Source organism: Artemia sp. Qi Xiang Cuo, chromosome 1 (assembly GCF_049724085.1).
Source record: "Artemia sp. Qi Xiang Cuo chromosome 1, ASM4972408v1, whole genome shotgun sequence".
Taxonomy (NCBI): domain Eukaryota; kingdom Metazoa; phylum Arthropoda; class Branchiopoda; order Anostraca; family Artemiidae; genus Artemia; species Artemia sp. Qi Xiang Cuo.
The window spans coordinates 79331576-79347036 of NC_142794.1; the positions used below are offsets into that span (position 1 = coordinate 79331576).

The 15461-nt window shown below is 33.3% G+C and overlaps 2 protein-coding genes across 2 annotated transcripts in view; one reads left to right on the forward strand and one right to left on the reverse strand.

Moving 5' to 3' along the window:
* Window positions 1-192: 192 nt before the first annotated feature.
* Window positions 193-12256, forward strand: LOC148956769 (uncharacterized). The gene is made up of 2 exons (XM_089087250.1): window positions 193-283; window positions 10708-12256. Exons 1-2 carry the CDS (start codon window positions 276-278, stop codon window positions 12230-12232), a joined length of 1533 nt encoding a protein of 510 aa, XP_088943376.1. The 5' UTR covers window positions 193-275; the 3' UTR covers window positions 12233-12256.
* A 2039-nt stretch (window positions 12257-14295) lies between these two features.
* Window positions 14296-15461, reverse strand: part of CNPYb (FGF signaling regulator protein canopy b) — a 28461-nt gene continuing 27295 nt past the window's right edge. Inside the window, exon 4 of the mRNA XM_089087259.1 lies at window positions 14296-15372. Within this exon, the coding sequence (XP_088943385.1) occupies window positions 15048-15372 (325 nt within the window). The 3' untranslated portion in view covers window positions 14296-15047. The remainder of the gene's footprint in view (window positions 15373-15461) is intronic.

The following is a 15461-nucleotide window of genomic DNA, read 5'->3' on the forward strand; positions in this document are numbered from 1 at the left end:
AAAACCTAATGGTTTCTTCTGACGCAATTTACAGAAACAAGCTTTTAAAGCATCTTTTATTATTTAATTCTGCAATGTCATTAAAGTGCAATGGACGGACAAATAAGTTTGGGGCGGTCCTCGGAAAAATTGATGAAGACTTAAGACGTTTCCTTATTTACAATTCAAACATGGTTTTTTCTAACTGTCATTCCTGTGGCCCTTTATAAAGGAAGCAAAACATTAAAACGCCAGTTGTCAATTGAACGCTGAAGTGAGAAAATCAAACTGGAAAGATGTTAAGGTACATTAATGTTGAATTAAATATCGTTTATGTTTGCATGCATACAAAGGCTAATTATTTTTATACATAAGCCGTTCAGAGGCGCAATCGATTAAACCTTACTTTTTACATTTGCCGATGTTTTAGTACCTGATTGATTATTAATTCTATAAATTCTAAAATATATTCTTTATTACCAAGGACAAACTAAAGTATCAAGGACAGTATAAATGAACCCTGACTGTTTGAATTGGTTTGGCGGGAATTTACACAACCATCAAGGGTGCCGGCAGAAAATTTTCCAGGGGGGGGGGCAAATCCCAAAATATCAGTGGTGATTGAGTCACAGGGAACATATTTCAGGAATTGTTTTTATGTTGGAATAAGTTTATTTTTAAATACTTTCAGAAAAAAGTCTAAAATAAAAATAGCAATGAAATTACATGCAAAATGAAACAAAACACACTAAATTTTAAACCACAAGGATTCCTGGCAAAGGGATCAATTTCTTTAATCAATAATATATTTAATTATTATGTATTTAGTCTTAAAAGAAATCAAACTCAAACCAAAATTACAGAAAGATCGCTTCCGTAGATTATAACAAATGTAGACTTGTCTTTATGCAATTTCCCGCACCTTAGAATAGTTTACAGAAGGAGTAGAGATACTCTAAAAATCCTCCTGCCTGCACAAATACCACATTTTGATTTTATAACAGTCATGTAAAATGTATGTGTTTCACAACAGGACAATTCTTCTTCTCGAACTTAAATCCCTTATATATTCAGACATTTAAAAAAAATACAATAGCGAAAAGAAAACAAAATATTTCATATTTCAATGATCTCTGTTTGGATTTTGATGGGCAATCAAACAGTTCGTGGTAATGATCTATAAGTACGGAGCGAGCGGGCTCAATAGTAACCAAAACTCTGAAAAACTGAATTTTGATACCAATTGATATATCAAAAGAATTAGCTTATTATGCTGATTCAAAATATATAAGTTTCAATTAAGTTTAGTTTAACCTATCAAAAGCTACGAGCCTGAGAAAGTTTGCCTGATGTTCTAAAAAAAAGGGGAAATACCCCCTCAAAGTCATAGAAAGTCATAGAATTTGAATGAAAATTACACCATCAGGTTCAGTGTATCAAAGAAGCCTAATGTAGAGGTTTCAAGCTCACATCTGCAAAAATGTGGAATTTTGTAATTTTTACAGAAGAAATATCACGGATACGTGTTTATTTGTTTTTTCCCTAGGGGTGATCGTATCGACCCAGTGGGCCTTGACCATCGAGAGACGGTTCATTTTGATGGAAATGAAAGGTTATAGTGCCCTCTTTAAGTGACCAAAATAATTGGAGGGCAACTAGGGCCCCTCCCACAGCCACTTTTTTCCCAAAATCGTTCGATCAAAATTTTGAGCTAGGTTTTTTCTTCAGCATACTTTAAGGGCCCGACAACTATGTCTTTAGAGATAAAATGACCCCCTACAACCATTGGGGAAAGTTTTTTAAGTTTTTCGGGTGGGGAGGAAAGGAAGAATTTTCTGCTGGGAGGATTTTGCACTGGGAAAATTTTACATGGAGAGGGAAGTTTCCAGGGGTTGAACTTTTCAAAGGAAATTTTACACTTAGTGCATTTGCCAGAATTCCTATACGAAAGTTCTTTATGTCTTGATTTTTCTTTACCGATCCAATCTTAGGAGTGGAGGTGTTAAGGGCAATTGTCCGGGTTAAATTTTTCGCCAGAACTGAATTGTCCAGAGGATATTTCTGTGGGGAGGGGGATTTTTCCATGGAGGTGGAGCCAGGTATCCTGGCGTTATTAAAAAACAATCAGATATTAAATTTAAAAAAACAAGTTTTTTCAACTGAAAGTAAGAAAGCGACATTGAAAATTAAAACGAAAAGAAATTATTACGTATATGAGAGGGGTTGTCCCCTTCTCAAGACCTCACTCTTTACGCTTAATTTCAAATTTTGTCCCAACTCTATAAAAACAACTACTGAGACACAAGAGTTGTTTAATTAGAACAATAAGTAACATCTTTTTGAAGTGCTGAAAAACTGTAGCATGAAGAGTGAGGTGTTGACGAGGAGGGCAACCCCGCTCATATACGTAATAATTTCTGTTCGTTTTAAGTTTTAACGTTGCTCCTTGCTTTCAGTTGAAAAAATTTTTATTTTATTTAATAAAGCTTACTGAGAAACATTTTTCTAAAGGTAATGAAAAAAAGTATGTCAATTAAAGTAAAAGTATATAAAAATGGAAAAAGTAATTAATTAAAAAAATTAAGCAAAACAATAGCCTATTTACAAAAACTAAGATATAAACTCCAGCATTCAGTCCTGTTGAGCAATGCCGAAGCATTGGACGGATATTTTTTAACAATATCGACAGCTTTGAACTTGGTTATCAAACACCAAAATATTTAATGCTTTTGGACTCAAATTTTTAATAAAAATTAACGCATTATCAAAGTAGTTTGTTCAAAGTAAAACTTTAAAACTAAAATTAAAAAAATAAAATATTTTTTTTTAATTCAATATTTTTAGTTTAATTTTGAACACCAAAAAACAATATATTTGGCACCTTTATGCTTCGTAATTGTAAAAAATTAAATCTTTTTCAAAGCGACAACTAGATAAATACAATCACTCCTCAAAAAATAAATAAATGTCAATAAAACACAGAAAACCTATCCATTCAGGGGGAAAAATACAAAGATTCCCAGCATTTCGTTCAGGGGAAACGTTTCTGATTATAGTGCCTTCATATATCAGCTCATGGGTACTCTGGTAATCACAAACAAAATTTGAAGGCATATTTTTAACGAAATTGCCCCTTATTAAGTCGTTTTCCTTGTGTTGTTAGGCTCTTACACTTTCATTATAGGGTAAAAATCTATCAGCAGGCAGTCCCCCCCCCTTGCCGGCGCCGATGATAACCATATTTGTCTTAAGTGAAATGAACAAGTGAAAAAATGGGTATTCGATTCTTAATGAAAAAGGCCTCCATTTCAGATATCGAAAGTTTTCAGATAAAAAAAGAAAGAAAAAAAAATTTTTGGTGAAAAGTCAGCAAAAAATAAGCTAAGTAAATTGTACCAAACAGTCTGTGAGGGTGTAGCTGCCCTTTGAAGATGTAGTTATCTTTGAGAATAAACACAGTTTTAATGCTGAATTTTCACGGATGAAGAGCATTATCGGAATTTTGACGGTTTAACGTAGTAGTAGTACAGACGAAAATGTGGTACCTTCATAACTTTTAGACAACGAACAGAAAAATATTTGAAAATCGTGGCCGGTATGGAATGGTATGGAAAATCGTTCTGGTATGGATAGACCTAAGATAGGTTCAGGAGAAAAAAGGTTTCATTTTGATGTCCTTGGTACTTTTTGGATTCATACTTTAAAATAGCGAAAAGTTGTTTTCCCATTAAATTGAGAAAATTTGTAGAAGCTGATTTTCCCAGTTCCTAAATGCACACTGGCTCCGACACCCTATATATATATTTTATATGGAAGCTTATTCATCTGCATTTGCTTTAAACAATAACATTGGCCAAATATTTCTTAATAAATTGTTAAAAGAGTAACAGAGTGCGTACTCCATTCTGTGTACGTACCTAACGTCATTTAAGTCTGTTTAATTGGTCATGCTGTGCCTTCATTCTTTAGTTTTTTTTTTTTTTTTTTTTTTACATGAAATCGTATTCTTGAAACATAGTAAATTAAGATTACGAAAAAATACCATTAACATATTAATTCAACTATAGGCCTAAGTTCCCTTTGTCCATTTATCGTATTACATTTAAAAAATATGGTTTGCCTTTTTCTAGGTAAAATCTGTTGAAAATTTGTTGGGAAAAGGAAAACTTCCTATTCAAGCAGTTTTAGATCATTCTCAAGGAAAAATCATAAGTAGTATCATAATTCTGGCTTAATGAATGGATATTTCTTAAACTGGTGAATCCTATGACATAGGTATATCGTTTTTTTGGTGCAATTTTTAGATGTGGGCTTGTCAAAAAAAGCATTGTCCTGGTCTAAAAAAAATAAATAAATAATACATTGAGCTAATATCATTCTTTACTTAGGCAACGCTATCGGGCTGCCTATGATAAAAGGTAAACAAGTTTCAAAAGAAGTTCCACATCCCTCAATTGAGACGATGACACTTATCTAATCTAATGACCTATCGTGACTTGTATGTCCCTATATGTATCGGATATGGATCCAAACGTCTTTCTTGAGTGAAAAATCAAACTTTTCATCATTATGGAGGGTAAACTTACTTTTATTAAACATGCTTTAGACCATATTCACAAAGAGGCTAAATAATATAGAAATCCCTTGTTATTAAATATTTATGTAGCCAAAATATGTGTGATGGAACTCCTAGTTTCAGCTAATTTATTTGCAAAATATTCGTTTCATATCCTTTCCATTTATATTTGAGATAAATAATGTAAAATTGCATTATGAACAACATTTCATTAATACTAAGTTCATCAACAGTATTATTAAAAAGCATTTTGTGATAATTAGTATTTATATAAATCATTTTAATTTGTGAATAATTTTATATAAAAATAGTTATAAATTTTTCACTCAACTGGAAAGTGATAAACAGCAAAATTTTAATTTAACAATTCTTGAAAGGCTTATAGCTTTTGAGAGACGGTAATTCTGATCTCAAGCTAAAGCTTAAATATCTTCATTACTTTACTCAGTTCATCAGGGTTGCTACTGCCAGTAGGATTTTAATCAAAGTTTAAACACATACTGAACAAGTACTGACAAACAGGGTTGCCAGCTGGACATATTTTATGTCCAATGGACATATTCCTGTGTGCCATGACATAATAGGGCAAAAAAGGGACACATTTTAGAAATTTGGGACATAAAGGATATATTTTGCAAATTTATGAAATAACATAAAAGATTTACCGGCTTGATTTATATTTTTGTAAAAAAAAATTAATTTTTCACCAAATAAATAAAAAAACCACTTGTCTAGCACTAAATTTACTTAACTACTGACTTTTTACAAACGTTATTATTTTTCGGAGTTGCTTGCTGCTTCCCGCACACAACTATATGGAAATACCCTTGAAATTCTTTACAAGTTTGTATTTTTTCTTCTGTAGACGATTTCATGCATTCTCCCTATTACGCTATAGTTAAGGTAACGTGCAATGAGGCACTTTTTTAGTCAAAAATTGCTTTCGGCTTTCATAGATAAGGCAAAACATTTATCTATCAATCATTACTAACAGAAAATAGAAAGTTAGCAAAAGAAAAAAAAAATAGATTCTTGATGATCTGGAATCAATTTTGATATCAAAAGAAATTATTACGTATATGAGGGGGGTTGCCCCCTTCTCAACACCTCACTCTTTACGCTAAAGTTCAAATTTTGTCCCAATTCTTTAAAAAAAACTACTGAGACACAAGGGTCGTTTAATTAGAACAATAAGTAACTTTTTTTTTGAAGTGCTGAAAAACTGTAGCATAAAGAGTAAGGTATTGAGGAAGGGGACAACCCCCTTCATATACGTAATACTTTTTAATTTTTAACGTTGTTCCTTGCTTTCAGTTGAAAAAATTTTTATTTTATTTAATAAAGCTTACAGAGAAACATTTTTCTAAAGGCAATGAAAAAAAGTATGCCAATTAAAGTAAAACTATATACAAATGGAAAAAGTAATTAATTTAAAAAATTAAGCAAACAATAGCCTACTTACAAAAACTAAAATATAAACTCCAAGTATTCAGTTCTGTTGAGCAATGCCAAAGCGTTGGACGGATATTTTTTAACAATATCGACAGCTTTGAACTTGGTTATCAAACACTAAAATATTTAATGCTTTTGGACTCAATTTTTTAATAAAAATCAACGCATTATCAAAGTAGTTTGTTCAAAGTAAAACTTTAAAACTAAAATTAAAAAGATAAAATAATTTTTTTTAATTCAATATTTTTAGTTGAATTTTGAACACCAAAAACCAATATATTTGACACCTTTATACTTCATAACTGTAAAAAATTAAATCTTTTTCAAAGCGACAACTAGATAAATACAATCACTCCTCAAAAAAAAATAAATGCCAATAAAACACAAAAAACCTATCCGTTCAGGGGGAAAAATACAAAGATTCCCAGCATTTCGTTCAGGGGAAACATTTCTGATTATAGTGGCTTCATATATCAGCTCATGGGTACTCTGGTAATCACAAACAAAATTTGAAGGCATATTTTTAACGAAATTGCCCCTTATTAAGTCGTTTTCCTTGTGTTGTTAGGCTCTTACACTTTCATTATAGGGTAAAAATCTATCAGCAGGCAGTCCCCCCCCCCTTGCCGGCGCCGATGACAACCATATTTGTCTTAAGTGAAATGAACAAGTGAAAAAATGGGTATTCGATTCTTAATGAAAAAGGCCTCCATTTCAGATATCGAAAGTTTTCAGATAAAAAAAGAAAGAAAAAAAAATTTTTGGTGAAAAGTCAGCAAAAAATAAGCTAAGTAAATTGTACCAAACAGTCTGTGAGGGTGTAGCTGCCCTTTGAAGATGTAGTTATCTTTGAGAATAAACACAGTTTTAATGCTGAATTTTCACGGATGAAGAGCATTATCGGAATTTTGAAGGTTTAACGTAGTAGTAGTACAGACGAAAATGTGGTACCTTCATAACTTTTAGACAATGAACAGAAAAATATTTGAAAATCGTGGCCGGTATGGAATGGTATGGAAAATCGTTCCGGTATGGATAGACCTAAGATAGGTTCAGGAGAAAAAAGGTTTCATTTTGATGTCCTTGGTACTTTTTGGATTCATACTTTAAAATAGCGAAAAGTTGTTTTCCCATTAAATTGAGAAAATTTGTAGAAGCTGATTTTCCCAGTTCCTAAATGCACACTGGCTCCGACACCCTATATATATATATTTTATATGGAAGCTTATTCATTTGCATTTGCTTTAAACAATAACATTGGCCAAATATTTCTTAATAAATTGTTAAAAGAGTAACAGAGTACGTACTCCATTCTGTGTACGTACCTAACGTCATTTAAGTCTGCTTAATTGGTCATGCTGTGCCTTCATTCTTTAGTTTTTTTTTTTTTTTTTTTTTTTTTTTTTTTTTTTTTTTTACATGAAATCGTATTCTTGAAACATAGTAAATTAATATTACAAAAAAATCCCATTATCATATTAATTCAACTATAGGCCTAAGTTCCCTTTGTCCATTTGTCGTATTACATTTAAAAAATATGGTTTGGCTTTTTCTAGGGTAAAATCTGTTGAAAATTTGTTGGGAAAAGGAAAACTTCCTATTCAAGCAGTTTTAGATCATTCTCAAGGAAAAATCATAAGTAGTATCATAATTCTCGCTTAATGAATGGATAGTTCTTAAACTGGTGAATCCTACGACATAGGTATCTCGTTTTTTTGGTGCAATTTTTAGATGTGGGCTTGTCAAAAAAAGCATATTATGTAGGGTATAAAAAGCTTAAGAAACTGTTTTTTTTTTCTAAAAAAAACTATCTTGGCCATCATTGCGCGTTTTCTCTACCGCACTAAAAATCAAATAAGTTAAAGTTGTGGCAACCAAGTCCCCACTTATATACGGATCATCCGAAATCAAAACACAACCCCGACTAAACCAGATTTCCACAATTACAGTTGGAAGCTACTGAGCTACATGAAAATGATTTTGAATTGTGGCAAAGCGAAATAGAGACACATCTTGGGAGTTACTCAAAATTCACCAATCGATTTGAATCTACTGCTTCACAAAGATATGATATATAAGATATCGTAGAATACAATTATAGGATATCTGAAAAGCACAAGAAAACTGCCACTAAGCTCTTCATGAGCTTAAAAGTTTTCTTAGCACAAAACAGACATAATACTAAAGATTACATTGTAAAGTAAGGGGTATAACGTAAAGACTCAACAAAAGGTTCTTGTCCTCATACCAGCTATTAGCTTACCGTGTTATTTAGAAATAATGAAAAAGGCCTTTCCATCATACAAATAAATATAACTTTTAAAAGATGTGAATTCTTATTAGTTTGTAGTTCCGCTTGAAAAGAAATTCGTGCTGAACGTCCTATCTGGCCACCGGTGATTCTCTATGAAGGTTTAGATTCTTATTGATTTCTTCGTTTCAGTACATGTTTTATATTTCGCTGAAAACTGAAATTAGTCATACTGGAAGACATTTGCTTAGGTTGTATTTTATTCGCTTTCTTATGAAAATTCTCATGCATCGATTTCTTTTATTTCGCTTGTTATTCATGTGTATGAATTGCGAAAACAAAAAGCTAAATTACTTCTCATATCCAATCTGTACCACAAAGTCATATTTTTGTTTATCACAATCGACATCTATTGGCATCATTGGATACGGTTTATGATTCCTTAGAATGGGCAAAATTTTAGATACACTCCTATTTTTACAGCGAAAACTTACATTTTATTCTTTTGATTTTCGTCTTACTTGGTTGTCGTTTAAGATTTTTGAGTCTCAATTTTAATTATTCGTTTTTGTCAGTTATGTTTTTGATTTTGGAATTTCAAGGTTTATCCTCTATAGTAATTTTAAATAAAATATTGTAATTTTTGTTATTATATTATAAGCTTTATCATAATTGTATCTTTATAAAAGAATATGTCTTCCTAAGAACTTTAAATCTCTGAATGATGTTTCATATCTTCTCATATCGAACCACCTAAAACAGGTTTTAATATTACAGAACCAAAGTATATAATTTATTTCATATCTTATTTTTAATAAAAATTCCGGGTGCTGAAACAAAATTGTTCCTAAAAAGTGATTGTTTGCTTATTGAATGAAGTTCTTGTCCCCTGTGAAATACGCTGCTTTTACGACAAGCCAATGAATGTAATTTGTACCCAATGGTCATGTTGTTCTTGTGATTGGATTTATTAGTTTAGATCTATCCATTCACTGATATTACTTATTCTCACAACAAGATCGAAACCTACTTGAGAAGTCGAAAAGTTTTACTTTTTTCACTTTCTCGAGTACTTTCAACGGATTTTTTAATCTTTAAAAAATACCAAGCAAACTTCAAAAATAATATTCAATAAATGGATAGAGCTGAATCTCAGTTATTAAATGATAGCAAAGTTGTCGTCTTATGTTGCAACGTTAAAATCGTGGAACTAAAGAAAATAACATACCGAGAACTTGCACAGTGATATAAACTCTTAACCAAATTTAAAGTTTCACTATCCACTTATTTAGAAGAAATATTCGTCCCTGTCTCTCGTCGAAATTTCCATATCCCAGCAGGCTCTGCGTCATCTGCTTTAGAAAAAAAAATAGAAAGGAAAAAACTAAAATTTCATCATCTTTAAAATATGGACCGATTGAGTCACGTTCAAGACAAAACTTAGAATGGGCACGGGTTTTGCCATGGAGACAATTTTATGGACGCATTGGGGACCTCCTCCTCCTGATCTTTAGAATGACCATGTGACAGAAAAACCTTAGGCAAAGGCCTGAATAAGAAGAAATACTACGATTTCAGGTCACAGTACAGGTATTGACTAGGGGGGTAAACAGGATTTCACTTCGGGAAATGGGATTCGTTTAAGTAAAAAGGTTTTTTTCAAAGCTATAAAAGAAACATGTTTTTAAATATTGTTTTAGATTTTGGGAAGAGTTAAAACCCCCAAAGATTCCCCTTGGATATTCTGCTGCCTCTTCTGCATATAAGCGAAGTTAGCTTACCAAGGGAACGCCTTATTGACACAGTATAGTGAGGTGAAAATCTTTGTGGCATGGAATGTTGAGCATATATTCCTTCCTTTTTTGTCTTGAAAATCGAGAAGTCAGGAAAGCACAGAAAGCTCAACATATCATTCAAGCAAAGATCAGACATCTATAACTGAGAATATTCAAAACAGGGGCTTAAAAATTATTCTTGGTTCTTTCTTCACTACTCATGAGGAGAGTTTAAATCATTTGACTTCTTTAGAAATCAGACAATAGGAACTCACAATGGGCCTCAGACTGAAATACCTATAGTCCGACTTTCACCCACCAAGAAAAATCCGAAACTAAATGCTACACTCGACTAACAAGGAAGAATGCCAGGAAACCTGAACTACCAGAAGATCTGTATTTTATTTTTTAGAGTCTGAAACAAAACTCATTATATTTAAATGAACTGAAATTCATGTTTATTTAAAGAAAGGCTTGCTCTTTCCCTGCTCTCCTTTATTAGAAACTGCTTTCATGCAAAGCAGAAGACGAAAAGATAGTTTATCTGGCAGATTCTATTTCATTTTACATAATAATAAAGCATAATGTTCGTCCTTTCCAGAATAAGAAAAGCAACGAAAAATATTTCGTGCCTTTGTTCAAAGAATGCACTTTCAACAAATCTTTTCTTTCAGGTCCTTGCTTTTGGTTGCATTGTTTTCATTGACAAACTTCGGATACGCTTGCTCAAATAATGACGAAGACCCTTTCGTCCAACAACAAGCTCAATTTAGATCTGCATTTCCTGAAATAATTCAGTACTACCCCAAGAGTCACCCTTACTATAACCAAAGATCCTTTGTTGAAACCCCTTTGTATTATGCTGGTGTGGAAACAGAAACAGGACCAATTATGGTCCCAGTATACAGCTCTGGAAGAATAGAGCGACAGACACAGTTCGGAGGTGCTGCTAATATCCCAGTTTCTGGAGGTCCCTTCCCACTTCAACCTGCTGTTCAGCCAGTACCACAGTTTAATAGACCCTTTAGGCCAAGGCCAATAGGTGGTGGAGCGAACAGACCTGTTAGCAGTGGACCGTTCCCACTAAACCAGGCACCTCAAGTTGAAGACCCAAATGCTGGTTTTGTTCAATCAGCCCTCCGGCCATTCCGGATATCAGCAAGACAAGTAGAATCAATAGTGGAAAACTTGCCACAAGTTGAAGATCCCGATGCAGGATCTGATGATGTGATAATAAAGAAACCAATCGCAACTCCTGTTCTTCTAGGACCAGTACCAATAAACTTTGTGAACACGGAAGATGAAAATCAAAAACAAAATAATTTAGAAGAGTCCGTAAAAGTTTTTCCCAAAACAAAACCATTCCCTGTACCTGGGACAGGATTTGGGCATCCAAGGCCAGTGGGTGAAGGCATCTTAGTTCCCGCACAGATTGCAGAGCAAGAAAACGCGGCCCACGAAGGGAAAATAGTCACAAGGGCGGCAAATCCACAGAGACTTACAAGACCCTTTCCAGTTCCTGGCACTAATACAGGAATTCCTCGTCCCGTCGGAACTCAGACTAGACCTTTTCCTGTGAGAGGAAATACAGCACAGGCTGTTGCTCTTGGACCATTTCCCATACTAAAAAGAGATACGTCCAGTGTTCTACAGGACGAACTGCAATCTGACATCATTAAAGAATTCCCAAAATCAAAGCCTTTCGCAGTACCTAATTTTATTGAACCTAAACCAGTGGGTGACGGAATTACTCCTTTAAAGCCTGTCATAAATAGTGAAAACAATGAAGGTATTAATGAACCTATAAAAAACTTCCCCAAAACCAAACCTTTCACAGTTCCTGGTTCCATAGAACCTAAGCCTGTTGGAGAAGGTATCTTTGTAAATGATAAGCCCGACAAGGAATCAATCACGGAGAAAGACAGTGACGACCAAGAGCAAGCCATAGCAACTAAAGTCATAGATTTTCCAAAAACAAAACCATTCCCTGTCCCAAATATAATCGAACCAAAACCAGTGGGCCAAGGTATTGTTGTTCCTATAACTTTGGCTGAAACTCAGTCCCAGGCAGATCAGGTACAAGAGCTGACACAGAAGGAGGTGAAACAACCTTTGCTCCGACCATATCCATTAAATCTGGAGCCAGAAAATACAAACGTCATGGATTCAACTGAAACCAGCCTTATTACAGACAACTAACTGTTTTTTTTTTTTCTATAAATATAATAAAATTAGTGAATAAATTGGTTGCTAAATAGTAGCTTTATTTTACAAGCAGGATCATTAGCTCAACTGAGATGGCGGGGGGGGGGTTGGCCTCTTACCGAATTAATCATCCTTTCCGGACTTGAGTCAAACAACACCAACAACACCAACACCAACGGACTTGAGTCGTAAAATCCAACAAAACACACAGAAATAGTCACAAAACAGTCTTAATCACTCAAGCAAATTTCAAGTCTCCTATAGGATAAAACGGCTTATCTCTTAGTGACAAAACAGTAGTTGTGTGAAATAACTCCTACCTAATATTCTTCTAATAATTTTTTCTGACGCTCAATCCTAATGAAATATACCAAAGTAAGATAAAAATTTAATACTTTAGGAAAAAATTTGGGCTATATGTTTGCACATTAGGGGGGGTAAAGTACAACGGGTCTCCATGCCTAATGTGTTAGGTACAATTATTCTGCATATTATGTAGTAAGAATTGTTTTCTAACTTCACACTGTCCAAACACTTTACTCCCCCCCACACCCTCATTAATGGACAAATATACAGCCCAAATCATATATTTTCCATTTATTCTGTCACTTCTCTTTGTCTTGTCTCACTCTAAGCTGAAATAAACCAACAAAAAACCGGTTCTGCAATGCGTAAATGAATGAACAACTTGAGTGGTAGGGGGTATTTCATACATTTACCAACATAACCTCTACTCTTAGACTAAGACAAACCCCAAGAAATTTTTTAATTGCACTTTAATGTAACAGAAGCTCAAGTAGAACAAATAAACGTAAGTAATATTTAAAGTACAGAATATGATCATTTCTATACCTTACTGTTTTATTGATTCGTAAGTCTTAAGAAATATAACAAAGAAGCGTTTAAACATGTTACATTGTTAAAATAGATTAATGACTTGAACGTGTAGAGCTTTATCACAAAAAACATTAACATTAGACACTGTAAGTAGGGATTGGAAAAATTATGCTTTCTAAATTATAAAAAAGGGTGTCATTCAATTGAAAGATATCAAAGTTAGTTTAACTTATTTAGAAAGCAATAGGTCGAATCAGAAGTATCCAGTGCACCCCTCTATTCCATTTGTTTGGAAAGCTCTAACGCAAATTCCGACATAATTCCACCAATGGCGCTGTCAAAGCTTGGCTATCATATTTTTCAAATACCAGCGCACAAGGTGCGGCCTTACTTCAAAATATGAAAAATAAACTTTTGTCCCCTACATTATTGGAAAGATTAGAAAACCATCCTAATAGTTTCTCTCTTCCTTCTTATCTATGCCACTTCTCTTCTTTATCCCCTTCCTTGTGTTTTTATTAGCGTCTTTCATTTCTTTGTAAATTCTACAAGTTTCGTTTGTTTTAATCTTTTTACATGGCCTACTAATGTTAATTTTTATTTTTTGATGCATCATATCAAACAACGATTATATCTAGTATTCGATTAATGATCATTCATTCTGTTAATTTTAGTTCATGTGTTTTTAAACCATTTCATGTTTTGATGTATTATTTTTTTCTTTCCTTTTTTTTGTACTCCAAAATGTGATTGGGAAACGCGTTTTCCAAAAAATATTGCCATAAAAACACTCATTGAATGTCATTACAAAAAAAGTTTTGCCGGCCGGAGAAGCGAACGTTTCAGCTCCAATCAGAAAAAATAAAGACCAAATAGTCGCCCTTATAAATACATATTTCTTCTGCAACCAACAGGAAATGTGACTGCAGAGAAAAAATTGTTCTGTCTATGCTCCGGCTCACTCTTCCCTTCCCCCCAAAGGATTACACTTGTGTGAGCAATGATTACAATCAATATTGAGTTAAAGCAAACATTTTTTGAATTATTAAATCAAGAGTCAAGACTGAAACTTGAGGAGCCTGGTGCACCTGGAATGTCTGCAGAGCAAAGTAATAAGAATGGTGTGAAAAAAAAACAGATTTTTCAACACGAAATGAAATGCAAGGTCTTATTTCAGCACAGTACATTTGAATAAAAACTAGAAATAATTTTAGTTAGTGTTAAACAAATTTCAAATAAATTAGACAAAAACAAATAAATCCAAGTTTCAAATATAATAGAAGTCAGGACTAGGAATTGGCCAAAATGAAAAAAGACAAATAATAATGAGCAATAAAAAAAAAAATATGTAAATGGAAGAAAAATATCCATAATCCAAAATTGCAAGGCCATTAGAACAACTAAAAAAATAAAATAAATAAACATCCACATAGACACATAAAAAGAGCAACTCAAAGCATAGAACCATTTTTAATCCCAAATGAAAAAAAAAAAAAAATCACTTTCCACATATTCTGACCATTGAGAATTGTATCAATCAATTCAACAAAACTGTAAATTAGCCATTGGCTCCAATTACAGTACCTCTCATATCAAGAGAGTTAAAATGCACAGGACAAAGTAAAAGTTGCTTATCATAGGGATAATTTACTATTAACATGATTAAATTCAAAACGTCAAGTTACTTGTTGCGTCCACTATTTTGAAAGTATTACTTCTTTGAAAATAAAATGGGCCATTACAGAAATTATAAGACCTGAAAATTGTGTTTTCAAGCAATACATTTATTAATATCGAATTCAAATTGTCTTCCCCTTTCTTAAAACACATTTGCATTCTGCTATTGAACGATGAAATATCTACACAAAATAAGTAAAACTAAGATTGAAAATTAGATTGGTTGCCATCTTCCCCTCACTCTCTTTTGTAAAAAAAAAAGGTCATTAGAAAGTCTTGCCCGATTTAATACTTTCTAAAGTTCCCCTTCATCCTTGTTCTTATTCTTTTGTTTAGTCTTCTTGCTCTTTGCCTTTGACTCTTTAGGCCGTTGCTCCGGCGGAGGCGGAAGACCCATCGGCTCTGTCAAACAAGTAGCATCGCTATCTTTCAAATATTTGTCCTTACACAAATAAGTTCGAAGGTCAACCGTTTCTTGGTGCTTAAAAAACCAGTTAGATATATCCTCTTCATGGTCTTCCAGTAGCGACTCACATTGAGACTTCAAATTGGATATTTCAGCTGACGTATTATTCCAGAGCTCAAAAGGTATACCGAGATCTACCTTGACTCCTTTTGCCCTGAAAAATGAACATAAAATTAAAACATTTGAAGGTCAGGCCTTTGGGGCCATGGACTACGAAGCGACTTAGGCTAACAGCCATCAAAA